General features: G+C 39.3%; 1 protein-coding gene and 2 long non-coding RNA genes across 6 annotated transcripts; 2 read left to right on the forward strand and 1 right to left on the reverse strand.

Moving 5' to 3' along the window:
• Window positions 1-787: 787 nt before the first annotated feature.
• On the forward strand, window positions 788-8,634 carry LOC309368505. The gene is made up of 2 exons (XR_014167798.1): window positions 788-2,252; window positions 7,515-8,634. It is a non-coding gene; the product is annotated as an uncharacterized lncRNA (long non-coding RNA).
• LOC309368492 lies at window positions 4,962-27,205 on the reverse strand. 2 transcript variants are annotated; one of them, XR_014167782.1, is made up of 5 exons: window positions 26,744-27,205; window positions 26,290-26,337; window positions 17,216-17,317; window positions 9,956-10,041; window positions 4,962-5,897 (listed from the first exon to the last, which is right to left on the reverse strand). It is a non-coding gene; the product is annotated as an uncharacterized lncRNA (long non-coding RNA). The 2 variants fall into 2 exon arrangements; XR_014167783.1 differs by lacking the exons at window positions 4,962-5,897; window positions 9,956-10,041 and adding an exon at window positions 15,585-15,624.
• On the forward strand, window positions 16,089-25,274 carry SH2D1B (SH2 domain containing 1B). Of its 3 annotated transcripts, XM_081908597.1 has the most exons (5): window positions 16,106-16,452; window positions 16,531-16,668; window positions 17,952-18,015; window positions 19,070-19,244; window positions 23,452-25,274. In XM_081908597.1, the coding sequence occupies exons 2-5, from the start codon at window positions 16,535-16,537 to the stop codon at window positions 23,493-23,495; spliced, it is 417 nt and encodes a 138-aa protein (XP_081764723.1). In that variant the 5' UTR covers window positions 16,106-16,452; window positions 16,531-16,534; the 3' UTR covers window positions 23,496-25,274. The 3 variants fall into 3 exon arrangements, with proteins under 3 accessions (XP_081764724.1, XP_081764723.1, XP_081764722.1); XM_081908598.1 differs by having other exon boundaries at window positions 16,089-16,668; window positions 19,070-19,223; XM_081908596.1 differs by having other exon boundaries at window positions 16,110-16,668.
• Window positions 27,206-27,299: the final 94 nt, after the last annotated feature.

The raw sequence follows: 27,299 nt of genomic DNA on the forward strand, positions 1-27,299 counted from the left end.
TCCTAATTTGCTCCATTTTATTTTCTTTAATTTTCTTCTGGATGACATTTTGTTGAATACAGAAAACTTGCATACAAGCCTTGCTGGCACCCCAAATTACTTTGATATCAGTTTTCTGATTTGTATTTATTTCAAAAAATTCTTTTAAGGTTTCTTGTGCTTTTTTTTAAAAAAAATTATCACTCAAGATGTCTTCCTTCCTTCTCCATCTCCATCTTGTTTTCCAGTTGATCTCAGTTCTAAGGTGACTGGATTATGGTCCGAGATTAGTCTTGGTTGTATTTCTTTTTCCCCAGTATTAAATTACTTGACATGCATATCACAACTGTTCTCACTGCTGATTGTTTTGCATCTGAAAAGTGAGTAAATTATTTCTCATTTGGGTGTTTAAGTCTCCAAACATCCTCTAAGTTAAGGTTCTCCACCCGTTGGAAGAAAATCAGTGGTGGTCTTCTTTAGATTCTTTTTCTCTTACTGTTATATCTAGTTCTAATGGAGTTACAATGGAAGTCACCTAATAGTGCTATCTTTTCGTTACTATAGTCCAGCATTCTTTCCTCCAGTAATTTATAAAATTCTGCCTTTCATTTGGAGCATAAATTCCTGTTATAATAATTTTCTTTCTTTCATATGTTATTTAAACTATAATTCTACCTTCATCCTTAAATAATAGTTTCAGATCTAATTTTGGATTAGCATAGATTACAATTACTCTTTTATATATATATATATATATATATATATATATATATATGATGAGATAAAGTCTACCTTTTTTTTTTAACTTCCCAAGCAACATCCTCTGGGAACTACCATCCAAGTAGGACTGGAACCATCACAAAGCGGTGCCACCCAACCCTAGTTCACAGAGTCACTCCAGAAGGATACCATGGTCGATAGTATTGAAAGTCGCTGAAAGGTCGAGAAGAATTAACAGGGACGTTTCCCTTGTCCCTCTCTCGACAGAGGTACAGGGCGACCAAGGCAGTTTCTATGCCAAAACCAGGCCTAAACCCCAATTGAAATGGATCCAGAAATTCAGTTTCTCCCAAAAGCACCTGGATCTGATCTGCTACCACTCACTCCAGAACCTTGCCCAAGAAAGGGAGATTAGCAACTGGCTGGTAGTTAGGTTTTCTGAATGCAGGGAAGGTTTCTTAAGGAGCGGTTTTACCACTGCCTCCTTCAAACAGGCAGGGACCACCCCCTCTCATAAAGAGGCATTGATCACTTCCCTGGTCCAGTCAGCTGTTCCCTCCCTGCTGTTTTTTATCAGCCAAAAGCAGCAAGGATCTAGAGAGCAACTGGTTGCCCTGACTGATCCGAGGACCTTGTCCACATCTTCGAGACTTACCATCTGAAACTCATCCGACACAACAAGACTAGACTGTGCTCTGAACATCCCATGAGATTCATCTGCTATAACAGCAGAGTCAAGGTCTTGGGGGATGCAAGCAATTTTATCCTCAAAATGCTTTGCAAGCAAGTCACAGTGAGCTACTGTTGGTTCTATCACCTCCTTTGGGCCAGCCTGTGCCCCATACAACCCGGAAAAGCTCTGCCAGATGACATAATGAGGATGCAATGGAGGCAGCAAAGTATGCCTTCTTTGTTGCCTTCACTGCCACTAGGTAGACTTGATAATGAGCCCTTACAAGTCTTCAGTTGCATTCATTTGGATCCTGAAGTTGCATTCAAGCCGTTTCCCAGCTTGTTTCTTCACCCTAAGCTCTGGAGTATACCAGGGGGCCAATCGGGCTCCACAAAGTGGGAGAAGGCACTCAGGGGTGGTTGTGTCAATAGCCTGAGCCATTTGGATGTTCCAGAGGTTGGCCATTGGCCAGGGCTGCGACAGGAGCACCAGTCGTATCAGCCGGAAAATCCCCCAGTACTGTTTGGAATCCCACTGGATCCATCAGCCTCCGAGGGCAGACCTTCCTAATAGGTCCTCTGCCTCTGTGGAGGGGAAATGGTGCTGACGTACTAAATCTCAACAGGAAGTGATCTGACCATGACAAGGGACTGATGACAATGTCCCCCACCTTCAAATCACCCCCTTCTTGCCCAGTCGAGAAAACAAGGTCCAGAGTGTGGCCTGCCTTGTGCATTGGGCTGGTAACATGTTGGGACAGCCCCATGGTTGTCATGGTGGCCATGAAGTCCTGAGCCGCCCCAGACCCGGCTGCCTCGACATGGATGTTGAAGTCTGAGTGTCCTCAACACTGTCTCAGAGACCAGCTCTATCAGTTCAGGTAGGGAGACTGCTGGGCAGAGAGGCAGGCGGTAAACCAGTGGAATCCCTAATCTGTTCTTCTTTTTTTAAATTATTTTTATTAAGCTGTTTTTGAGAGAAAAACAACATAAAATAAAACACAACCACGAACATACCAAAAAAACCCAAAAATACATAATTAAATAAGTAAATAACATAGAAAAAAATTAATTCATAGCATAACGTTAAATTGACTTCCCTCCATCACGGTTTGAGCTATACCCCCACATTATCTTCTGCAGTATCTTTTTACAACCTTTATCTATACATCACAGGTTTTATGTTACACCTACTGTGATTTTAATGTTTCCTAAGTTTGTTTCTATGTATGTAATAAATTTGTTCCAATCATTAATAAATTTTATGTTTTTTTGATGCCTGATCTTCTGTGTCATCTTTGCTAGTTCTATATATTCAAATAACTTAATTTGCCATTCTCTAATAGTTGGGATATTAGGTGTTTTCCAGTTTTGTGCTAGCAATATCTTGGCCGCTGCCGTTGCGTATTGAAACATAGTTTGGTCTTCTTTCCTGATCTCGTCTCCCACCATTCCTAAAAGGAAGGCTTCGGGTTTTTTAGGAAAGGTATATTTCAAAATCTTCTTTAGTTCGTCATAGATCAGTCCCCAAAACCTTTTCACTTCTTCACAGGCCCACCACGTGATGGAAATCACCCACTTTTGTTTTGCATTTCCAGCAAGTTTTGTCCCCGGTCTTATACATTTTATCCAGTTTTACAGGGGTGATGTACCATCGGTACATCATTTTTTCCATATTTTCTCGGAGTCCAACACAAGCTGTGAATTTCATGTCCTTATTCCTGAGTTTCACCCACCTGTCGTAATCTAAATTATATCTAAGATCCATGGCCCACTTGGTCATAAACCTCCTTCACCTCTTCATATTTGGTATCCCAGTCTAATAATTGATTATACATTTTGGATAAAAGTTTGGAGTTTCCTTCTAGTATTTCCACCTGATATTTGGATTTTTTCTCATTCATCCCTATTTTTTTATGTTCATTCCATAGGGCGTTAATCTGATGAAACTGTAACCATCCAGTTAATTTATCCTTTAAATCTTCGTATGGTCTGATTTTCCATCCTTTATCCGAACTTACTAGGAGGTCTTCATAAGTCCACCTTTGACTTTCCATGTTTAGTTTTTTAGTTGTTAGGATATCAATTGGTGATAACCACCATGGGGTGTCTTTTTCTATCAATCTCTTATTTCTGTTCCATACTTCTAGCAACGCTCCTCTAATAATATGATTGGAGACTCCCTTATGAACCCTCTCTTTATCATGCCATAGATAAGCATGCCAACCAAATCTGGTGTTAACTCCCTCCAAATCCAACAGGTCCGTATTTTTCAGAACTATCCAGTCCTTGATCCAACACAAGCACGAGGCCTCATAGTATAATTTTAGGTTCGGGACGGCAAAACCTCCTCTATCTTTTCAGTCTGTGAGTAGTTTAAATTTAATTCTTGCTCTTTTGTCCTGCCAAATAAATCTAGACAGGGTCTTCTGCCAATCTTTAAACATTGTCGTGCCTTTAATCACCGGGATGTTTTGAAATAGGAACAACAATCTTGGGAGAATGCTCATCTTAATTGCAGCCATTCTACCCGACGAGGAGAGTTTTATCCTGCTCCAGATGTCTAGGTCTTTTTAAATCTCTCTCCAGGCCTTAGTGTAGTTGTCTTCTACTAAGTTTATGTTTTTCATGAAGACCCAAATACCCAAATATTTCACCCTTTTCACTACCTTAATCACTGTTTGCAACTCCAACTGGTTTCTTAAATCTTCAGCCAATTTTTTTGTCAACATCTTGGTTTTAATTTTGTTTAGCTTAAACCCGGACAGTTTTCCAAATTCTTCAAGTAGTTCTAAAACTTTATCAATACCTTTTGTTGGTTCTTCTAGCGATATTACTAAATCATCGGCATATGCCTTTAATTTATATTCTTTTGTTCCAATTCTGATTCCTCTTATTTCCGGAGTTTCCCTTATTTTATTTGTAATTACTTCCAAGACCATAAGAAATAGGAGAGGGGACAGAGGGCACCCCTGTCTTGTACCCTTTGAAATCGCAAACGAATTAGTTAGATTATTATTAATAATTAGTTTAGCCCTTTGGCTTGAATAAATCTCCCTTATACCTTCCATAAAGGGCCCCTCTATCCCTACCCTCTCCATACATTTTAACAAGAACCTCCAGGATACATTGTCAAAAGCCTTTTCGGCATCGATGAAAATTAGTGCCGCGGGAATATCGTTCTTAAATTCCAAATATTCAATGATGTCTATTATGTGCCTCACGTTGTCCTTTAGTTGCCTATTAGGGAGGAATCCGGCTTGGTCTTTTTGGATGGACCTTATCAGGTATTTCTTGAATCTGTTCGCCATTATTTCTGCGAAGATTTTATAGTCATTATTGAGTAGTGATATCGGTCTATAATTTCTTATATCAAGTTTGTCAGAATCTGATTTGGGTACTAAAGTGATGTGTGCCTCTTTCCAGGAATCAGGTATTCTCCCTCCTTGTAAGATATTATTCATTACATCGCGTAGAACCGGGGCCAGATATTCCTCCAAAACCTTGTAGTATTTCTGTGAGAGACCATCTGGACCTGGTGCTTTCCCTGGCTTCATCTTTTTAATAGCATCCTTGACCTCATCGGAATTCCTAATCTGTTCTGATTACCCAGTGCCAGGAACACACACTCTGGTTTCCCTCCCAACTGGACAGAGAGCCTGGAGATAGAGAATCTCTACAGTTCACAGCAACTGCCCCTCCCTGACCCTTGAGTCTGGCATGGTGCTGCGCTAAGTACCCAGGTGGGCACAGCTGGGTGAGACCAACTCTACCCTGTTCACCCAGCCAGGTTTCACTGATACATGCCATATCAGCCTCTTCATCCATAACCAGATGATGGATGAGTTAATTTTTTTCCTGGGCTGACCTGGCATTTAACAGCAGCAGTCACAGACCTGAGGGCTGGATGATATGACAACTGCAATTCCCTATAATAGAGGAGGAGCTGGCATATGGCACAGTCACTAACTGCCTGGGCCGTGTGCTCCTTACCCGGTCTGCGTCTCTTCCCACACCATACCTCCCCCTACCCGGAACCACGGCAATTTGGGCTCCCCCGGCTCTTCCCCACTCCTCTCCTGCCAGGCACATCCCACCCCATACCCTTACAACTTGTTTAAAAACAATGAATTATGTTGGCCCCTGTTTATTAGTTAGAGTGCAACAGGCTAAATAATAATCTTTGCAACAAATTTCTTTACTGGTTACTTCCTAACATACAATTCAAGTCCAGGATGTACACCATATACAATCCTTAAGCAAGGTATATAACCTATTTAATTAAATCCTATGCAGATCTATTTCTTCCTTTCTTAATACATTCTTGTTTGTGTTCATATATTACACAGTCCTTGAATGTGGTTAAGGAAAGGTCCCCAGAATGTCATGGACAATACAGCTCATGAGATTGGCTAGCATAGGTAGCAGACACAGGCAGGCTGCCTCAGGCAGCTGGGTTGGGTAGAACAAGGTTTCCGGATATTTCCTTGTTTTGCCCCGAAGGGCTTCCTCAGCTGTTAATAGTTCTATATAATATAAATATAAACACATGGTAATACAATGATTAATATTTGACATGTTGAAATTACAAATATAAATCTGTTACATCCCGACTAAAAAATAGAATTCACACATTATTAAGCATTATCAAGCATTAGAAGATACAGAGTTTGTACATAAAATCAAAGTGTGTAACAGATTACGTAAGCAATGATTCTTGGACAATTCTCAATAGTAATGGCCAATGAGTCTCAATACACCATTAATAAGCAAAACCATGTGATGAGGCAGGTGTAGATAATTAACCTAAATGTAATCTTAAAGGAATATGACCACAATGGTGTGTCATAGGCAGAGCTCTTATATAGTATATATTTCATATAGCTTGTATGGAATATGTCATTATAAGAAGCAGGTATAGTCCAATTCAATATTTAAACCTAAAGGATGAAGTGCTGAGTAAGAAAACAAATCTGCTTTCCTTCTGTGTAAGGACTCTTCCTGCATTTTCAAGAGGTCCTTGATAGGTCCAAAGTACAAACAATGTCAGGACATCCTCAGTGTGTGATTTTTTTGGATGAAATGGGATACCAGAGGAGCATCCAAAATTCTGTTTCTGATCCTAGAATGATGTTCTGATATCCTGGATTGGTCTTGTGGTTTGTCCCACGTATAATAAACCACATTTGCATTATATATATATATATATATATATATATATATACACACACACACACACACACATACACAGTGTATGCAGTAGCACATGTGGCAAATGATCGTATGGTGAATTTAAAACCCTCGCTGTTGGCGAACTCTTTTACTGGAAGTGCATATCTGCATGCAACGCAGTGTCCGCACTTGAAAAAAACCTCTCGGGGCTGTTATTAAAGTCTGTTGTTGTGGTATGGGTTTTAGATCAGTGTGTGCCAGTATATCTCAAAGGGATCTAGTGCGTCGTTTCCCGAAGAGTGGAGCGACCTCGCAACCAGGAATCTCTTTTAAGATATGCCAGTGGCGTTTCATTATTCTCTCAATGTCTCTCGTCATGTGATTAAATTCTAAGGAAGAATGGATTCTCTTGGTGTTCTCATGAATGTCAGTCCGGGTTTTTAAAAGTGTGGATCTATCCTTAGTTTTAGTTCTCTGTGGACTGCGGACACCACCGTACGTTGGTAACCTTGTTCTATAAGTGCGGTTACCAACTTGTAGGAAGTAACCAGTAAAGAGATTTGTTACAAACATTATCATTCAGCCTTTTGCGCTCTATATGTTGTAACTATTGCATCTGCATAACAAGGTATTGTATTTGTTTTGGCCCCTGTTTGTTAGCCTAGCTCACCTTGCAGGTGATGTAACATCCTCATACCATCCCAATAATGGCTTCTGGAACAGGAGAGATAATATGCCAGCCATCACATAACCACTCGGGCTCTCAGGTATATAAATCTCCCTGATGGGATCTAATGTTTTGGGCTTCAGTGTAGACCCTGACTCGGAGTGGGCTGTGTACTAGCCAGCTTTAGTCTCTCTGTTCACATTCCTTGGAGCTCTCAATAGCTGAATGGGAAAGTATTTTATCTTGTTTGTGCTCTGTTTTTATGCTTTAAGACTGTTTCACTGTCTTCTATTCTGTATTCAAGCTTGCTACTTAATAAAAGCACAGAACTACTCTCCACTAGTGTTATCGCCCCTGAATCCAAATGAACTATTGCGTTTGGCAAAAGAGCAAATGGCCGTGTATTCACAGGCTTCATCCTGCAGACTAGATGCCAGTTCACTGCTTCAATAAATACTTCTGATTTGCATATCTATTCTTGAGTTATGATGCAGATTATATCAATCATGCTGTCAAGCTAAAAGATGCCCTCTATTAAGCCCTTGTGACAAGGGAACCATTACTTGAAATGGAAAGGCAATAAAAACTTCAACGCGCTGATATGACGCTGATCTACTTTGTAATAATGTTTTGAGCAGAACTCCATTCATCAAGGGTTCTGGCTGAGATTGGGTTGTTTTCTAAACAGTAATTCTAAGTCGTTTTAGACTTAGAACCCAAAATCTGCATGAAGGTGTTAAAAAAAAGAGATTTTATGTGACGGAAGCTAGATACGAATCGGAAACAGGAAACCAGTACTGAAAGTCAGCTTTCGTAGTACATGTCCAAATAAGGATGTTGGTGTGTTCCAGTTAACCCACTGTTGAATGACTTAGAAACAATTGCTTGTGAGCACAAAATAAAGTCATATTTGTACAAGGGAAAAACATTTTATCAAATACAGAGATGAGCAAAACCATTGTGTTATGTTCTCAAAACTGTTGACAAGGGTAGGATTTTATCCCTTTTCCTACCAATGTCCAAATTGACTGAATGTTATATAAGAGCTGATATCACACTAAGCATGTTTAAAGAGGCCCAGCCCCAGTGTTAGAAACTGAGATATGAAAGCTAGGAGCTAAAAGGCACCTTAAAACTAGGTTATGAGTGCAACAGTGGAATGTCAAGGCGTGCTTTTTTTTTTTTACCCTGTCATTTTTTGGGAATACTAAGCTTTTACACCTTTCCCCTTGAAACCAGCTTTGATGTGAATTGAGCAAATGAACAGTTTAGCTGCATTTTAAGGCAGTAATGTGTACACAGCCTATATTTGAGTCTTGTATGTATGTCCTCTACCTTGCACCACACATCTGTTCTAGGGGGTTGGGTTCTAGTGGTTGGCCTCCCTAAGGCATAAATTGTCTCAATTAAAGCATTTGAAATTTTATTTTGTGGATGTACAGATTTAAAAAAAAAAAATAGTCAGAGACCACATTGTGAGTACACAGCAATTACAATGTTTGGGTTATAGAAAGCCTTTTAATTAGGAACATCGCCCAGATATGACATCATTCCAATTTGCCTTGCGCAACCATTATACATAAAGTATTGCATATGTACACAAAAGGCTTTCATTGCTAATGTGCTAGCTAATTAGATAATGGATCTAATGAGCATTTGCACAGAAACAGTCAGCAGCAGAACTGTGGTGGTTTGTTATCACACTTGACTGTGGACATTAATATTAAGGAAGGATGATCCAACTGTAAAATAGTGCTGTGTAAATTATCTTTTCAAAAAACAGTTTATCAACTACTAAGGGTGTTCCCTGGAGTACAAGATTTGGTTCACACAATTCAGCACTTTATAAAATAGCCAATTCAGAGGCAGCCTAACTGGTCTCCTTCATGCCTCTCAACACTTTTACTATTAGGGATTTTTAAATCAATTTTTATGCTTTAAATTATTTTTTATGCTTTTTTCCTATTGATGGAAGTGGATGAATTTTCAGGCACAGTAGCCCCTTCAGAGTGGATGAAGCCTGCCCAATCACAGGCATTTTTACTGTGTGTGTTGGACACTTCTAAAATGCGATTATTATTTTTTCATAAAGGAAACAGTGTGATGAACCAGAAATAAAAGAAAAAGAAAGCTAATGCTATTTTAGGCTGCATCAACAAAAGCATAGTGTCCAGATCAAGGGAAAGAATAGTCCCACTCTATTCTGCCTTGGTCAGACCACACCTGGAGTACTGTGCCCAGTTCTGGGCAGCACAATTTAAGAAGGATATTGACAAACTGGAACGTGTGCAGAGGAAGGTGACCAAGATCATAGAATTGTAGAGTTGGAAGGGACTCTGAGGGTAAACCTAGTCCAACCCCCTGCAATGCAGGAGTCTCAGCTAAAGCATCCATGACAGATGACCATCCAACCTCTGCTTAAAAATCTCCAAGGGAGGAGAGTCCACAACCATTCAAGGGAGATGATCAAGGAAACCAAACCTTATGAGGAATGGTTGAGAGAGTTGGGGACGTTTAGCCTGGAGAGGAGAAAACTGAGAAGTGATATGATAGCAATCTTCAAATATCTGAAGGGCTGGTGGATGATAGAACAAACTTGTTTTCTGCTGTTCCAGTGGTTGGGACACGAACCAATGGATTTAAAATTCCAAGGAAGTAGATTCTGATTCAACAATTAGAGGAACTTTCTGGCAGTAAGAGCTGCCTGACAGTGGAATGGACTACAGTAGAAGGTAATGAACTCACTTTCAGTGGAGATTTGTAAACAGAATTTGGGTGGTCATCTGTCAGGGGTTCTTCAGATGTGATTCCTGTATGGCAGGGGGTTAGACCTGCAACCCGAGTGAGAAGGGTAAGGTAGTGATTGGGGAAATCACTCTTTGTCGGAAACCCTGGGGAACTGTTGCCATTCAAGAAGCAACTATGCTGATCTAGATGTGCAAATAATATGACCTGGTATAAGGCATTTTCCTTTGTTGTCAACAAGGAAACATAAATACCGAAAACGGAAGTTCCTTTTCCTTTGCTGAGTGAATAGTAAGCAAATGCACTTTCCACAAAACTCTGGTTCTTCTGAGTGAATGACTATATGGTGCCCATTTTCAAGAAAGATGGCCATCAGGGTTACATACAAGAGACAAATGCCCCAAGCCAGAGTATGAACGGATCTTGAATTCCATTGAAATGAATGGGACAAGTTAGCTATGATGAAGATGTCCCCTGATGCCAACAGCAATGCAACTTTGAATGCAACTCTAGACATGTCTGCTCAGAAGTAAGCCTCACTGAATCCGATGGGACTATTTTCCATGTAAATCTGCATATGACTGCAGGATTTCTCTGGACTGGGTTCACAGTTTAAGCAAGCTGTGTCTATGTGATATTGGACTGGATCTTCCCTGTTATCGCTTCCCCTCTCTGTAGCATATAATTCATTTTAAATCTCATAGGCTTCCGATTCAGCAGCAGCTAGCTGCACTTAGAAACAAATTTGTCTGTCTGATAGCTGAAAAATAAGCCTTAATTAGATAGCAATATATGTTCCCATGGGGCTTTTACAGAAACACTCCTGATGACATCGCAGCAGGAGCATTATTTCATCAGTACTGCTTACTTGCTTTGGTAAACATCCGATCAAAGAGTGAAATGACTGATGGGAAGCTTATACTGCTCTCTGTTCTTTTTCAGAAAGGGGATGTGGGAATTTGAAAATGTAGACCTTTTGCCTGTGTAGTGCCAATCTGCAGCACACCACGAATGATTGTCCACTAGTCGCAGTGGCTACATTTTAGTACTGGACCACACTCTTGGTGTGGGGCTTAATCCTGCCTCCTGTTCTAAATGAGCCTAGTCATTGAGAACCAACCCAGCGTTTTGGTCTAAGAATCCCATCAGTCTCAGCCAGCAATCCCATTGCTTGAGGGAAGATGCACTGGTGAGCCTCGCTCTTGTATAAGATAACAGGTTTCTAAATCACAGTCTACTCCTTTCCCTTCTTCTACTTGGGGAAGCAAAGTAATTCAGGAGGTGTGCATGCTGTGCAGACAGATAGCTTATAAATATGGAGCATTATATTAAGAGTTTCCCTAGAATTTGAAGAATGTCCTTTTGCCCTGCACTCAGCGCCAGGGGACAGCCCCGCCCAATACCCTGAATGGAACATATGGTTATGAACTCTGCTGCTCAACACAGACCAACTTTTGATATTAAGATGAAAATGAAATATTAGCCGTTTTTTGCACACTTCCTTGAAGTGAATTGCTTGTTTATTCACGCACCAACAATTATGCTATTATTCATCGCCCAGGCATTGCTTCCAAATTCTCCATCAAGCATACATGAGTATCGTGGCACAAAATCCTATTAATAATATATAAATCAAAAGATTGCAGTACTTGCCCAATACGGAACAGTATATCAGGAGTTAGAAGCATATCACTGAGTGGCTTTGATTTCTTTATCCGCTGGGGGAAAGGAACGTTTTAAATCTGATATTGTTGCTTCCCATGCCTTTGCATTAGGCAGAGTTACAGTGCCATCTAGAGGTTTCAAGAGGCTATAATCAACAACACCAACAGCCCATGAGGGTGTAGAAAACAACAAGCAGTGGGTTTCAGATATTGTGAAGGGTGAAAGGAGGGATTTCGTTTAAAGGTGAGATGTATGCAAGATAAACACTGTGTCAATTCACAACAGCAGCCTCCTAGCCTTGTTGAGCTAAGCTACACTCTGTAGAAGAATAACTCTTTTGTAGAAGAATTTCAACATGTAGGTCAGTGGTGGAGTGGCCTGGCAGATTGAGATATATCGCCACCGCTTGGAATATAAGCATACTGCAGGAGGAGGGGGTGGTCTCCTGAAGTTCTGAAAGGGAGAATGAGGTCAAAACCATTTCACTCCATGTCTTGGATTTCTCTTGGAAGGAAGAGTATGGCACACGATTCCAAAAGATTCTCATTCACTCCAAGTCTGGGTTGAATGGCAGCCACCTCTCAGCCCCCGCCCCTAGGTCCGCTGCCTTTTGAGGAAGCCTGTTCCCAGGTAGCACAGAGTGTACCTCTCTGCTCAGCCCCATCTTTAAAAGAATTTGCTGCCCCTGGATAAAGGGGGGGGGGAGTTTCTCTTAGGCTTCCCCTTCATCGATCAGCTCCTCTGAAGCTTTGCAAGGTAGAATAGGTTATGGCTTCCAGGCATGAAGGTGTTAAAATAAAGAGAAGCAACCCCAGGTTTAGGAAACAAGAAAATAGTTCACTAAGATGGAAAAGACAGACAATGCAATGCATAAGTTGCAGGAAACTTATATTCCCTTTTGGAACAATCCAATAGCCCTGGACGAAACAGTCCATAAACTCAACCAGGCTCTCATGAGAATCTTACTCTTGAGTAGCAGCCTTTCTTCCTTGTACCACATCAAAACTGCTTGTCTCCAGGCTGGCTATCCCAAGATACAGTCTCCACTTGTCAATCATATGCTCCACTCAGTGTCACAAAATCCCTGAAGCCAAGATATGTGCCATCTTTCACTTCCACAATGGCGTTTCATTGCCTTGATAGCTGAAACTCTCAGCATTTGCTAGGCTTCCAAATTAACCCTATAATCCGCATTGAACAAACAAGTGAAAATATGCATCTGATATTATATGCAACAGTTTGTACCAACCGTCTGTTTAAATAAAGCCTAGAAAATATGCATTCCCGTTGAAATAAAATGCAACAGCCCATAACAGTAAAGTACAATTTCCTCCTCATGACAAAAATCCTATCTCATGAGGAAGAAAAAACTCAGCAAGGGATATGCCTGCTCCTGGGGGACATTTCAATATATCTGCATTACAGAATAATGTATCAAACAATGATAATTGGGTATAGAACAGTCCTGGTATTCTGACAGGGACAGGGGGCAGTAGTAACTGTTTGAGTGACATTTCGTGTTACAAAAGATCACGAACAAGCAGGCTTTCTGAGCAAGGAAGGCAATTTGCCGGATCGTTTCAGCATGAAAAACTGATGTGACAGGCTTTTGCTTATTTTTCACCAAGCAGTAAAATAACTCCCGGCTTCAGCTTCATGCAGGTGCACAGCATGGAGTAAAACAGGCAAGGATGAACTCTAAGAGCTTAATCAGACTCTCAGAGGGGAACAGGAAACTATATGTTGACAGCTCACTGATGGAAATGGCTTTAGCAACTACGCTGGCAGACGGGAGGCTTTCTCTGTGCAAAACCACTTCACTCACACATGCACACAAAAACAATGCCAGTTTCATAACCTCAAGATCCCTGGTGTCAGGTTGACTTGCAGTTGCTGCCAGAAAGTTGACTTGAGTAGAACCTCGGTACTTGTCATCTTTGGCCTCTGTGACCTGATCCACTCCACCCTCGCAAGGGAGGCAACTAGGCCTTTTCCTTTGGCTGGCTGGCTGGCTACTCATTTAGAAATACCTCTGTGGTCAAGAAAGCAGGCCAAGATATTACTTGGAGGACAGCTGCATTGCTTTTTCATGCCTTTTCGCTCTCTCTTGTTTGCAGTTTGCACAAGAAGTGTGCATGCACACGAAAGCTCATACCAATAACAAACTTAGTTGGTCTCTGAGGTGCTACTGGAAGGAATTTTTTAATTTTGTTTCGACTACGGCAGACTAACACAGCTACCTACCTGTATCTGTAATTCTTGTATTTTTAATTTCCTATTTTAAATTAGTACTAGCTGCTGCAAGAGTCAGTTACTTGGCAGGATACGAATTTTGCAATAAATAAAACTGAATGTTAAACATTGTCATGAAATTTTATTTTAAGCCAATTTGGAGCTGGAGTTGGAGGGGGCAAAGTATTTGCAAGAATTTTGAAGAAAGCGGCATGAATTGTGGTAAATTTCAAAGCTGGAACATGTGCAGCGGGCAACCAAGATTAGAAAATATTTGGAAACTAAGCCTTGTGGGAAGTGGTTGAAGGAGATGGGCATGTTTAGCCTGGCAAAGAGGAAATTCAGAGGTGATACAATGGCCATTTTCAAATATCTAAAGGGCTATCACATGGAAGATGGAGTAAACTTGTTTTCTGCTGTTCTAGAAGGGAGGACACAAACCAATGGATTCAAACTGCAAGAAAGAAGATGGTGACTGAACATCAGGAAGAACTTTTCCTCATTGGAGGTTTTTAAACAGAGGTTGGATGGCTGCTTGTCAGGGATGCTTTAGTTATGATTCCTGAATTGCTGGGGATTGGACTCTGGCATCACTTCCAACTCTATAATTCTAGGATTATATGAAATTACAGCATTGAAATTACACAGATTAATCAGTAATCTCTGGAACATCCAAAATAACTCTGCTGGATGGCTCCTAGAAGATGCAATGCAAGCTGCAACATGAGCCTTCTTCACACCTGACACTGCCACATGGCGGGCAGGATAATATGCACTAACCAGTGTTTGGTCAGTTTTGGTGTGAGACGTATGCCACTAATGCTGCAGTCTTGATCTGGCTTGCTTCAAAACCTGAAACTCCTCCCAAATAACCAAGGAATCACTTGGGCTCCACAACACCAGAGGGTGCTTGGGAGATATTGTGTCAACCGCCCATTCCATATCACCATTCCTTACTGAAACCAGGCTTTCAACAGAGCCATCAACTTTCTCTGCTAGAAAATCCCCCAGATCATTCAAGAACACATCATCAGGTTTCATCAGAGGGCAGGCCATGTGAATGGTCCCACTGCCCTTCTGTATTCCTCAAAGGTGATCAGTGCTGTCAAAGTTGGTGGCGATAAACATCTGGCAAGCAGATGCATGCATATTTCCTTGTATGTGAGTACTCAGGATGCTGGGGTAGGGATGCAACCTTACCTAACCTGCAGTAGTCCATCACTGTGACCATATTAGGGAGAAGACCCATCAGTGGTGGGAATGAATATGGAAATGTGGCCTAGAGCTGGACAATTTCTTGCATTAAAATCAGTATGGTTTTTTGCCCGTAGGAAAGGGACATGGGGAGATCATTATCACCTCCTCCCTCTCAGCTATCTAAAAAATGCTCTCTTGATCACCCCAGCAAAAAGGGTTCCAGACAAAAAAAAGACAGAAATGTAGGAGACTGTTATAGGTGACAATCAACAATGAGAATAGGTGGCACATTTGACACTGTAGATCTACTGTGTAAAGTGGCACCTTTTGAGTATCCGGTTTAGAAATCAATGATTTTTTAAAAACCCCAGCTCAGTAATTTCTGTACTGGATAGTTTTGGATGAATCAGTACCCACTGAGGTAAAATATGCAAGAATACATTCTTGAGCTTACTGTAACAGAATAATAAAATGCACACCGTGCAACCTTTGGCACTTGCGTGTGTGTGTGTTTTTTTTACTATTTATTCATTTGATACAGAAGATTCAAATAAAAATTAGCCACAGATCTCCATCTACAGGGAGAGAAAAAAGAGAGGACTGTAACACAGGGTTGTTGCAACATCAAACATAAAGAAATGTTGTTCCCCACTCTAATGTTACATTTTACATTGCTCTATAATGCTTTCTGTATTCTGCCTTCACAACTTGCTTGTGAGACTGATAAAATAGGAGCGTTATTGAGCTATGAGGAACTGGAACTGACAGACCACCAAGTAAAACCTGGATGAACAAAATCTTGAGCCTATCATCCCAACATTGCAGGAGAAATCCTGTGGAGCGGTTTTCAGGTAATTGGAGCTCCTGTGTTTTGAATATCACATGTAAGAGTTTGCTGTGGAACAGTTGTCCTTCCTTGGGCCAATGTATCACAAACCAATTGCCATGTACACTATTCCAGTTGCTGGACTGGATTGTACTTGCAAGACAAAACCAATGACCCTTGTTCACTTTGCCAAAGACTTGTATCTAGCCCCTTCCATTTCTGACAGATGATCATACTATTTGTTGGGTGCGCGCACACACACAAAATCCTTTTGAATAAGCATATCTTTGTGTAGCTCATAATCATCTTAATCATGCTGACAAAAGATTATAAATATATTTCAAGAAATGATTCAATCTTCACCTTTCTCCCCCACAACCAACCACTAAGAAACCCAATAAAGTTCTTTGTTTAAAGAGCTCTGGTGACGACTAATCCATTTATCAGTTTTACATTTCCTGTGCTGTTTCCTAGGTTTTGCATAGGGGAAAAAACAATCACATTGTTGAACTGAAACAACACAGTTGAAAGCCTTTCATAAAGGCGCTGTGCCAGTTTCAACATCTGTGCTCAACAGGTTGGCTTTAGTTAGGTAAAGAACAGATCCTCTTTTTGATCTAAATCTTTAATAATTGATCTGAAAACATTTTCATAGGTAAATGGAACTGCAGTATTTCCACGGAACTATAACTAAAGACGACTGTGAAAAATTACTGAGCAAAACAGGAAAAAATGGGAGCTTTTTAATACGAAACAGTGAGAGTATTCCAGGAGTCTTGTGCCTTTGTGTTTTGTAAGTATTTCCCTTTTCATTTAAACTAGTTATCTTGCTTTTCTTTTGGAGAGAATAGCTTCAGTTCAGAGAAACGTAACTACACTTCAGTTATCAGATATCAATGGGGCTTACACACAACTTTCTATGTATTGGGTCCAATCTTTAATATGTTTGGAATTTTTGAGAGATAACAGCCCCCTGATTTTAAGAAATCAAAGAAGTTCATCTAGGTGGATATAAATGTAATCCCAGGGGTATGTGCACATGAAAATGATTCTGCTTTTGATTGTAAGTTGCATTTAGAGTCTGACTCAGATCAAAGTACTTCTTTTGCTGTAAAATGTACATATACAGTAAAATATATATTGGCACAATTTTTGTCGGAAATCTATTTTAATTTCTTCAAATTATCGAAGCCATAACTCTAAATATTTGGTAAATCAATTGTCTCTTTACATATTCATAGTAAACGGTACTTATAACCCCTCCACACGGACAATGTTCACAAAAAAATCTTAAAATTAGCAAGTTTTTCAACTAGTAAGCTACAGATTTCATCTCTCACCCATATGGTGGTACGTTATTCTCCACCATCACTTCTCCAATGTTTTTGTGGTGTAGGAGCAGATTTTTTTTAGATGTGTAGGTTTACATCCAGAGGAGTGATCTACATAATAAAACCAGTTATAACATATGAATGATGGCAAGTGTAGTATTGATCACAATGGACTGTTGATCTCAATCAGTACAAGAAACCTCATCGTCGTAAATATTACTGGAAATCAAGTTATATTTATAGTTTCTGCTGTATCGAACTTACATCGTTTCCCAAACATGATTACTCTGATTTGTTAGTTGTTGTTTCTGAGTTGTAGGGAAATAACATTTGTTTGTCTCACACTGAAGACATATCTTAATGGCTTGCTGGACAAAACTAGGCAAAACTAGTGCGATCTCTGATCTCCTTATCAGAAAGCTGGATTTATTGCTACCAACCCCAGATACCATCAGAAGAGCATTCATGTACACACTACTTGGAACACATCTGCTTCTTTTGAAGTGCTATACAAATTTAATTATAGCAGGGATTCCATTCAGCTCATAAAAGATAACCAGAAACCCAGCAGCATGAATGGCAATCTTCCTCTAGCATAATGTGGTAGCTCACATGACCATTTCTCTCTGAATGAACTGGATAGGATTTACAGACCTAATGACTCTTTGACATATATGACTATTACAGCAATTTGACAAATAAGGCAATTATTTATTAATGTGTCTGTTTCCTATTTAAAAATCAGCTATGAACAGATTATCTACACTTACCGAATCTTCAGGAAACATAATGGGCACTTTATGATGCAGGTAAGAAAATGACACAACAACAACAAACCTATGGTTAGATGAAACATACTCAATATGTACTTTTGAATAAATAAGGTATACTATTCATTGTATCAAATTGTAGATTTCAACAGAAGTCTCATAAAAAAAGCAGAAGACCCAGTGGATCAGTTCATTCTCTAGTTAGTTCACGCATAAGATCCCTACATATTAAAGTATCTATTCCACCTGTCTCTTCAAAGAGTCCAGTAATCCACATGAAGGGTTGTCACAGTTCCACAGAATCCTTTCACAGAGTCTAAGACAAGGATTTCCTGAATATTAGCCTTGTTTCGCCATCCTAGGCTTCATCAGTAGAACAGGCTCATACGTAATATTACAGGATAGTGGATCTTATAGCATAGTAGTGGTTGACTACTATGTCTGACTAGAGAATGAACTGATCCACTGGGTCTTCTGCTTTTCTTGTTGAACTTTATGAGACTTCCGCTGAAATCTACAATTTGATGCAATGCATAGTATACCTTATTTATTCGAAAGTACAGCCGGTTACATCTTGTGTGTTTATTGGGTAAGAAAACGACTACATCTAGAGTAAAAGAATTTAATAAATATGCACTGAACAGGTCCTACTAGACACATATGTCACCTTGCTTAACCTTTTTGTTTATTTAACTACTTTTTAAAAAAAATCTATGTCTCTGGATGACCTTATTTTTGGGCATTGATTCATTCTAGCACTTGGTGGCCACCATGGCAACCTTAATTTTCAGCAGGATGGAACTCTGCCAAGAGCACAATATATATCAGTTTCATATTCACAGTATCACAGAATTGTAGAGTTGGAAGGGACCCCAAGAGCCATCTAGTCTGACCCCCTGCAATGCGGGAAACTCAGCTAAGGCATCCATGTCAGATGGCCATCAAACCTCTGCTTAAAAACCTCCAAGGAAGGAGAGTACTATTCTAGTTATCCATTTCAGTGAAATTAATTAATCTTCGCTCTTGTGGGGAACAGCAATTTACAAATAGTATAATCAAAGGATAATGTGGCAACAATCTACTTCTTTTGCAGACTTCTGAGGGTGCTCCAAAACAGGACTTCAGAACTTTAAAGGATTTAATTGCTACTTATGAGAAACCAAATCAAGGGCTAGTAAGCAACCTGCGCTATCCAGTAAATAGACCTACAACATCCCAAAGATCTCAGACCGTCTACGTCACTAAAGGTGAAGCATATTTGATTCCTGGTAAGAGACACACATAATAATAATCAGAAAAGAATGACATACTACTAATACTATGCTGTATAACAATTCTTGTAATGCAGGAAAATTATGGGTGTATATATATTTTCAAATTAACAAAAGTAGTGAAACAACATGGGATGAAAGCCAATTAAGTTTCACTCACAATGGACCCAATGAAATCAAGACTTTAAAGACCATTGATTGTAATGGGTCTATTCTGGATATGGCTAACATTGAATATTACCATGATCTGTAATGGGAAAGGTCAATAAACTCTGCAGTAGAGGATTGATTATAAATAAAATCATAGAGTTGGAAGGGACCCAAGGGTCATCTAGTCTAACCCGCTGCGATGCAGGAATCGTAGCTAAAGCATCCATGACAGATGACCATCCAACCTCTGCTTAAAAATCTCCAAGGAAGGAGAACCCACAACCTCTCGAAGGAGACTGTTCCACTCTCAAACAGCTTGAGCGGCCCTTACTATCACAATGCTCTATCTTTCAAAAAATGATAAAGCAAGCCTGGTGTGGGATGGTAGTTTAAGAGTGCACAGCTAGCACTCTGGAGACCTAAACCTAAACACAAGTCTCCTCTCAGCCACAATGTACCCATGACTTGGAACATTGGGGTAAGGGGACCATGTATCTGCTTTGAGTTTTGAGGAGGCAGAGTTGGGTTAAAATATAATAGATATGTTTTTTTAAAAATTCAGAGAGAGAGAAAAAAAATATAAAATAATAATACAAGAAAACATGTACAGTGGTACCTCGGGTTACAGACGCTTCAGGTTACAGATTCCGCTAACCCAGAAATAGTACCTTGGGTTAAGAACTTTGCTTCAGGATGAGAACAGAAATTGCGTGGCGGCATCAGGAGACCCCATTACCTAAAGTGGTACCTCAGGTTAAGAACAGTTTCAGGTTAAGAACGGACCTCTGGAACGAATTGAGTTCTTAATCAGAGATATCTCTGTATTAACAGATATGCCCTTCAGGAATTTCCATGGAACTTGACATTAAAAGCATAGAATGGTTTAGGAAAGCAGCACTGTGTCAATTAAGCAATTAAACCTTCTGAGTAAAAAGGGAAGTTTCAATCAAGCAGCAGATTCTAATTGATACTCACTAAAACCAAGGCCAGCAGGTACCATCTTAGAACAGATAATATCCTTTATCTCACACATAGGAGATAATGGCTATCCTTAAAATGTGAGTACAGAATTTAAAAACACATAGGCTTTTTCTCATAATTCATAGGCAAAATTATGCATGTTTGATCAATGTCAATGGTCTATTTAATTCAATTAGAGCTATAAAATAGAACATAGTAAGAATGTCCTATTTGGAGTAGTCAGCAGCTTTAAAGGTGCTATATGATGACATATCAGAGGAATTATTTCAAATCTCTATATAAAAAGTAATATCAATCACATATACAAAAGTTTACTTTAATAAAAATCACAAAACTGACAGCTTCAGAGCCTAAAGAACTAGATTCATTAGTTACCATAGAGGAAATAAAAAAAGGTTGCAACAACAGTGAGGCACCATAAAATTTCTGGATCTGATTATTATACTTAAATTCCACCTTCTCTCCAAGGAGTTCAAGGTGGTGTACATTGTTCTCCCTCTCCCCATTTTCACTTCACAACATGATTTAGGTTAGACTAAGAGACAGTAACTGGTCCAAGGTCACCCAATGAGCTCAATGACTGAGGGGGGACTAAAATCTTGGTTTCCCTGGGCTTAGTCCAATACTCTAATCATTATACTGCACTGCTCTCAGCTTAACTGGTCTAATCAGCTATTCCAAAGTCTTTGAAGATTTTGACTGAGGCATTAAGAGGTACTGTAAATGAAATCTTAAAAAAAAAGAACAAGGTAAGAATTTGTCTCTAAATTACTTCTAATAGAAAAATATCACTCTTAAATAATTATTATAAAATATTTAGAACAATTAGCTTTATATGTAAGAGGATACAGATAATGTAGGGGAAATAATATATTTATGGAATCACAGACATGTTTACTCTTAATTAGGACTCATTAAGTTCAACTGGAATTCCATCCCCCACCCCCGATTTGAATGTGTATTGGATGTTAGCCACATTTTATACACAGTTTATACACATTTACTTAGAAGTAATTCTCATTGTGCTCAATGAGACTTCCAGGTAAGTTTGAACAGGACTGCAGTTCAAGGGAATCCCGCTAAAGAAGAGACTCTTGCTCTTTTTAGACACTGAAAAAAGCATTTGATAATGTTGAGTGCCCTTTTCTATTTCAAGTTTTGGAGTTTTGTTATGATTCAATATTTAGAACTGGATAGCTTTAACCAATCCCAAAGCAAAAGTAACAACAAATGAGCATATATAATCCAATCTTACTCTATCAAGAGATACCCAACAGGGATGTATTCTACCTGGTCTTTTCTTTGTGGGTATTCCTACTAATAAAGCAATGAAAATTGATTTACACATTATGTTATGTTCATTCCTTTTCACATATGGCTTTGAAAAATATGCATTAGGTAAGGAAGATGAAATTTTAAATAATGAATAAAGGTAATAAATGATTTGTTCTTCTATTTGCAAATGCTGCAGAATGAAGGCAAAATGGGATAGGTCAAGGAATTTGTGATCCAAGTCATTGGAGCTATTGAAATGTCAGTTTGAGAATATCTGTGAAGTGGAATAAAATACAGCATGATCAGACTTCCACTTGTGCACTTCTTCAATCTGCAGCCCCTATAATCTGCTCCCCCATAATCTACTCTCCCAACCCTCTGGAGCTTATTTAGAGGCATTTAAAAGAGGAAAATTCCACTGTGCAAGTCTCTTCCACTAGCATATGACCAGCACTGGATACAGGTTTTAATTTTTGTTTTAAAATTATAGCAGCACAGCTGTATATTAAATTTGTAAAGATTCATAGAATACATAATGCTTATGGCCCAATACTAAAATGCACGTAGGCTAAAATGCACGTACTTCTTTCATTCATTTACCATCTTTCTACTATAAAATAATTTTTAGAAATTATTTCCAAAACCCACCACAATGAAGCAATAAATAGCAAGGAATTCAGTATCAGTTGTACAAATGATTCTATCTACTTTCGAGCCGCTATGTTTTAATGACTGTAGTAACCAGTAAGGTATATGTTTGTTCAGGAACTATAACATTTTCAAAATGGAAAGCCTGTTTTAAATAGTTAATCTATAAATAAAATGTTTGACCCGGAGGTGTTGGATTATTTGGACTCTACCCTTCAGAACTTTGAAAATGGAATCAGAAGCCGTATGTACATTCACCAGAGTAAACATTCACCCAGGACGGTTGTAGAATCACTAGAGCAACAGGTGATTGAAGGAAGAGGAAGAAATTGGAATTGTTTCCATCCCTTCTTTAAGTGAAAGAGTCAACTTCTTTGTAGTGTGCTAGGTGCATCATATTAACATTGTCCATCATGACTTTTCTCTATTCCCATTACATAAGCAATGAAATAGAATATTTTACAATTTGAGTGATACTTTTGCTTTAATTAGGAACGAAGCTATATCACTGGCAGGGAAAGATATCTCATGCTACCTTTGCCTGCCTTGTAATTTATTGAATATTTTTACTAATATATTTGCCAAGTGGAGGGAGTAAATGCTGTGAATGTTTGAACAATTTCCCATTTGGTCCAGGTTTAGATCACAAATGCCCAGTTTAGATATTTGCATTACTTCCAATTCAAAGGACCAAAATTGAATTAAAAAATGATGCAACAGTTGAACAGTCTAAATAAGATGTTGTTAAGACTCTAACTCCTATTAGCCCCCCACCAGTGCAACTAATGGGGATATGTAAACTATGGTCCAGTAAAATCTGTAAGGTCAGAGGTTAACCACCCTTGGTATAAATGGAAATATTTCCTGACTTGGTTTGGATCTAATAAACTACAAGTGTTATTCTGCTTGAGCAACTGGGCTTTATTTCCACCTTTCCCATTGCAGCTTTGTGGAAGGAATGAGCCCAAATTGGGCAAAATTATTATGTGCTCGCAGAAGCACATATTATGCTGAAACTTTGTGAGCAAAAGCCTCGCCTCGATGGACCCTTCTCAGGAAAAGAGGAATTAGAAGGGAGCAACTTGCAACTGGGATAAATAAGCGTCACAGTACTCAGTAATCAAATGACTTGCTTTTTTTTCCTCCCCAGAAAATGAAGATGCTGAGGATTATCTTGAAGTCTTACCTGAGTGATTGGCTGAGGGAACATTTCTCATGACTCGCTTCATCTCTCAACACAGACACTAGTCTTGAGTGGGTCACACTCTTGCTAACTGGATAGTCCATTTGACTGGATTTTGTTTTCATTTGTGCTCTAGATAGTACTGCCCATATGGTTCTCTCTTGCTTGGCTCTTGCTTCAGCAAAAAACCCAACACTCTTCCTTTTCCTTCCTGTATTCGTGGTACCTCTACCTGCCCACTTAAGTGACCACTTCATAGACCTGATGAAATGGAAACTGAGCTGCAAAAGCTTATGCCACTATAAAAGCTGCAGTGCTTAAGGTGTTTCTATTTTAAGAGAAGCAAGTTTAATAGCATCCCATACATCAGGTATGGCCAAACTTGGCCCTCCAGATGTTTTGGGACTACAACTCCAATCATCCCTAGCTAACAGGACAAGTGGTCAAGGATGATGGGAATTGTGGCCCCAAACCATCTGGAGGGCCAAGTTTTACCATGCCTGCCCTACATGGACTCAAGTTTAAACTTGCTACATCAATTATGAAGTGGACTCTAGACCAGAAAAGCTTATTCTGTAACAATTTTTAGTTTTTAATCTCTAGTTGTTTTCTTCATTCAATTTTGTGAATAGTCATGAACACAAGTGTCAGTTGCTTTTATTTTTTAAATTTTCACTTATTTATTTTGGCAATTTGCAACTAGCATCAGTAGCAGCATGTTGAACAGAGTAATGCTAAACATATTTACTTGCAATTAAATCCTACTGAAATAATTGGGGATTAAGTTTGATATACACCGTAGAGCTCTGCAAGAGTTACTGCTGATATCCATAACAATATATCAAATACTAAACGATAATTTGATTCAACTGTATCTTGTTATCCTGGCAAAGTCACAGCAATTTTATAATTATATTGTTAAGGATCTTTAAATTTTCAAAGACAGTACTATAAAGTTGTCACTGTGCATAGTTCAATTATTTTTAAATGTGTCACTGTAGTCTCTAGTCAGGTCAGAGGCCACTCTAGTTCCCAAAGGACTTCAAGCTATACCCCGGAAATGCCAAAACTACTTCCCAGAAGTATAACCAGTTTTACAGCAATACACATGTACATTTAGGTGCAAGTGTTTGCAGGTAGCTAAAAAGCATAGCACACTCTGGGAACTATTTTTGAAACCCCCCCCTTCAGCTTTCCCCCTTTTACTTATATGTAGTAAAGAAAAAAGAGTTTGTAGAAGCTAGTGCTTTAAAGGAGCATCTTCATTCTGGAATAGACATAGTGCAGTTTGCAGTCTCATTAATTTAATCACTTAATTGACTAGCTTGGGCCTAAGGGAGGTAAGAGCATTTAGAAAATAGGACTTTTTCCTTCTATAGATAGTAAGGCTCTGTCTCTCCTTCAGAATAGCTTTAAGTTCCCAGTACCCCTATTCTAGTGAAAAGGAAAGCAGTTTATATGTAGCCAGTCTATACGTAGCCAGGATTGTAAATATTACATGACAATTTTAACATGCAACCTGTGGTCATATTAAATTCATAATTGTTTTAAGTTGGTAAAACATAAATAAAACTACTCCATATACCAGTTTAAGGTACCATATTAGGACGCTCACGATCTGAGGCTGCCAGATGTCCAAATCCATTGTTTGCTCATACATTACAACTATATGGTGCTATGTGATTCACTTGCACACAACAGCTTTCCTCCTATTATTTCAGCTTGTAGGACACCTGTACCACTTTACCTGTATCATAAGATGGCAAGAAATAAAGCCCCGTTGCACTAATGCACAATGCCTGAACATACATCTCTCAAGTGCCACCAACTTTGATGTTGTTTTAATACCAGGCAAAGACCGTTATATTTTCCCAGGATTTTTAATATGACCTGTTTTAGCTCTACTTTTATGCTGCTCTCTTTTAAGTTGTGTTGTTCTGATTATTATTATTATATTTTAAACTTAATTTTACTGGAATTTTAATTCTTAAGTCATAATTGTACTTATCATTCCTGTATATCAGGCTTACTTCCAACACAGTTTTTTACAGCAAAACTCCTTGTTCAATTTACTCAACTCTTTTGTACACATTACAATGTCAGAAGTGGGTGGAAAATATGTTAGCACCTAGCTTACACAGGATTTAGCACTTTCATAGTGGCTGGTTGTTTTAGCGTGTCAATACCCCTTTAAAGTTATCTGTGCCCACAGGAAATAGCAGTTCATATCTATTTTGGCTGCCTCTTCTTATTTACTCCAGATAAGTCCTATTATAGTCATACTATCCCAGGCAAGGCTGGTTCACTTCAATTATCTCTGATTGTTGGCCATGCTGGCTAGGACTGATGAGAATTGGAATCCAACAATACTGGGAGAGTCATATGTTAACCATCCCTGATCCAAGGTGATACTTCCTGCTGAAACAGAGTTAAAGTAGCTATGTAAGCTCCAAGTCACACAGCCACCATGTCAGAACAATACATAGTTTCGTCTGCACAATAACATTTCAAAATTAAAATTAAGAGTTTCTGTAGCCATGGAAGTAACCCCACAGATGTAGGGCATCTACACAGTTTTAAAGACCATGGAAATGGTATCTGGAAGAAGAGAAGTGTCTACTGAAATAACCAGTAGACATGGAAAGTGGATTAACTGGCCAAGGGAAAGGAGCCAGAAGCTGTGTCTTTGGGGCTGCCAAAAGGGTTAGCCTTAGGCTTCACCAAACACCAGAGGACCCTTGTAGATGTCCTCTTTATGATTACAGTATATGAAGATAGTAAGCAACCATAAGAGAAGAAACCTACCTTGCAGAACAGTATTGTCAATCAACATACCAAATACCAAATTCCATGCTGGAATTAAAAAGGGCAAAATCAGAACAAAGTTTCAAGAATAATCTCAGCCATGAAAACTGATCAGGAGAGATAAGATGGACAGCAAATGTGAGCAGGAAGTTGTACAGCTGCTAGCAGAACATTTCATCTACATTCACTCAGAAGCAGTGTTTTGTTGTAATGTTAGAGGATTTCCAAAAAATGAATAACCCCGTCATCTCCAGGGAAGATTAAGGAGCTTGCACCGTCCTGAACATCTCTGCATGATGTTTTTGGTTTGTGAGGTATGTTTAAGTGTTTCTATTTATGCTTCTTGTTGTCCACCATTCATTTCACTGAGCACAGGCCTGGATGAGTATCCTTATATAGTGGGAAATGGTATTTCAAATAGTGGCAGGAAAAAAAACTGCGGCAAAGTTTATACCTTAGACTAGAGTCCACCTCATCAGTTGTATGTAGTAAGTCACTGTTATGAGAAAAAACTGCTCCTTTTTCCCTTATGAGGTATCCAAGAGCCCGTATAGAGTCCTTATGTAGTTTCTCTATTGGTAGGAGAAAATAACAGAGGCCAACCAGAGAATATTGAGAAGCAAAGCAGCTAGTAAGCATAACCTTTATTAAACTGTTGCAACAGGGTTCCCCGCTCACCCAGCGCAGGGAGGGAGGAGAGGAACCTAGAACATTGGTGTGCAAGCTCATACATCGACTTCTGAAATTGCCTACCCTGTAGCTCAAGACCACCTCCCAAAACATCATACATACATCACAGAAAGAGGTGGTCCCCAGCAGAAATTTGAGTGTGTTGCTTCTCTGTCTGCCAGGATACCTGATAAAGCCTTATCTCAGGGGTGGCCAACTCTGAACAGAATGCAATCTACTCAGAGTTAAAAACCCTTTTCGGGGGTTCAGGTCAAAGTTAAGCTTTTTTTTAGGGAGGAGGAAAACCCCGTTTTTTAGGGGTTCAGGTCAAAGTTTTGAGA

The sequence above is a fragment of the Podarcis melisellensis genome (genome assembly GCF_964234715.1).
Source record: "Podarcis melisellensis genome assembly, chromosome: 4".
NCBI classification, from domain to species: domain Eukaryota; kingdom Metazoa; phylum Chordata; class Lepidosauria; order Squamata; family Lacertidae; genus Podarcis; species Podarcis melisellensis.

Excerpts from the sequence above, each read along its gene's own strand:
- SH2D1B (XM_081908597.1), top strand. The coding sequence starts at position 16,535 with ATGGAACTGCAGTATTTCCACGGAACTATAACTAAAGACGACTGTGAA. Across the intron at positions 18,016-19,069 it reads ATGGGCACTTTATGATGCAG|ACTTCTGAGGGTGCTCCAAA; the intron begins GTAAGAAAATGA and ends CTTCTTTTGCAG. Across the intron at positions 19,245-23,451 it reads TGAAGCATATTTGATTCCTG|AAAATGAAGATGCTGAGGAT; the intron begins GTAAGAGACACA and ends TTTCCTCCCCAG.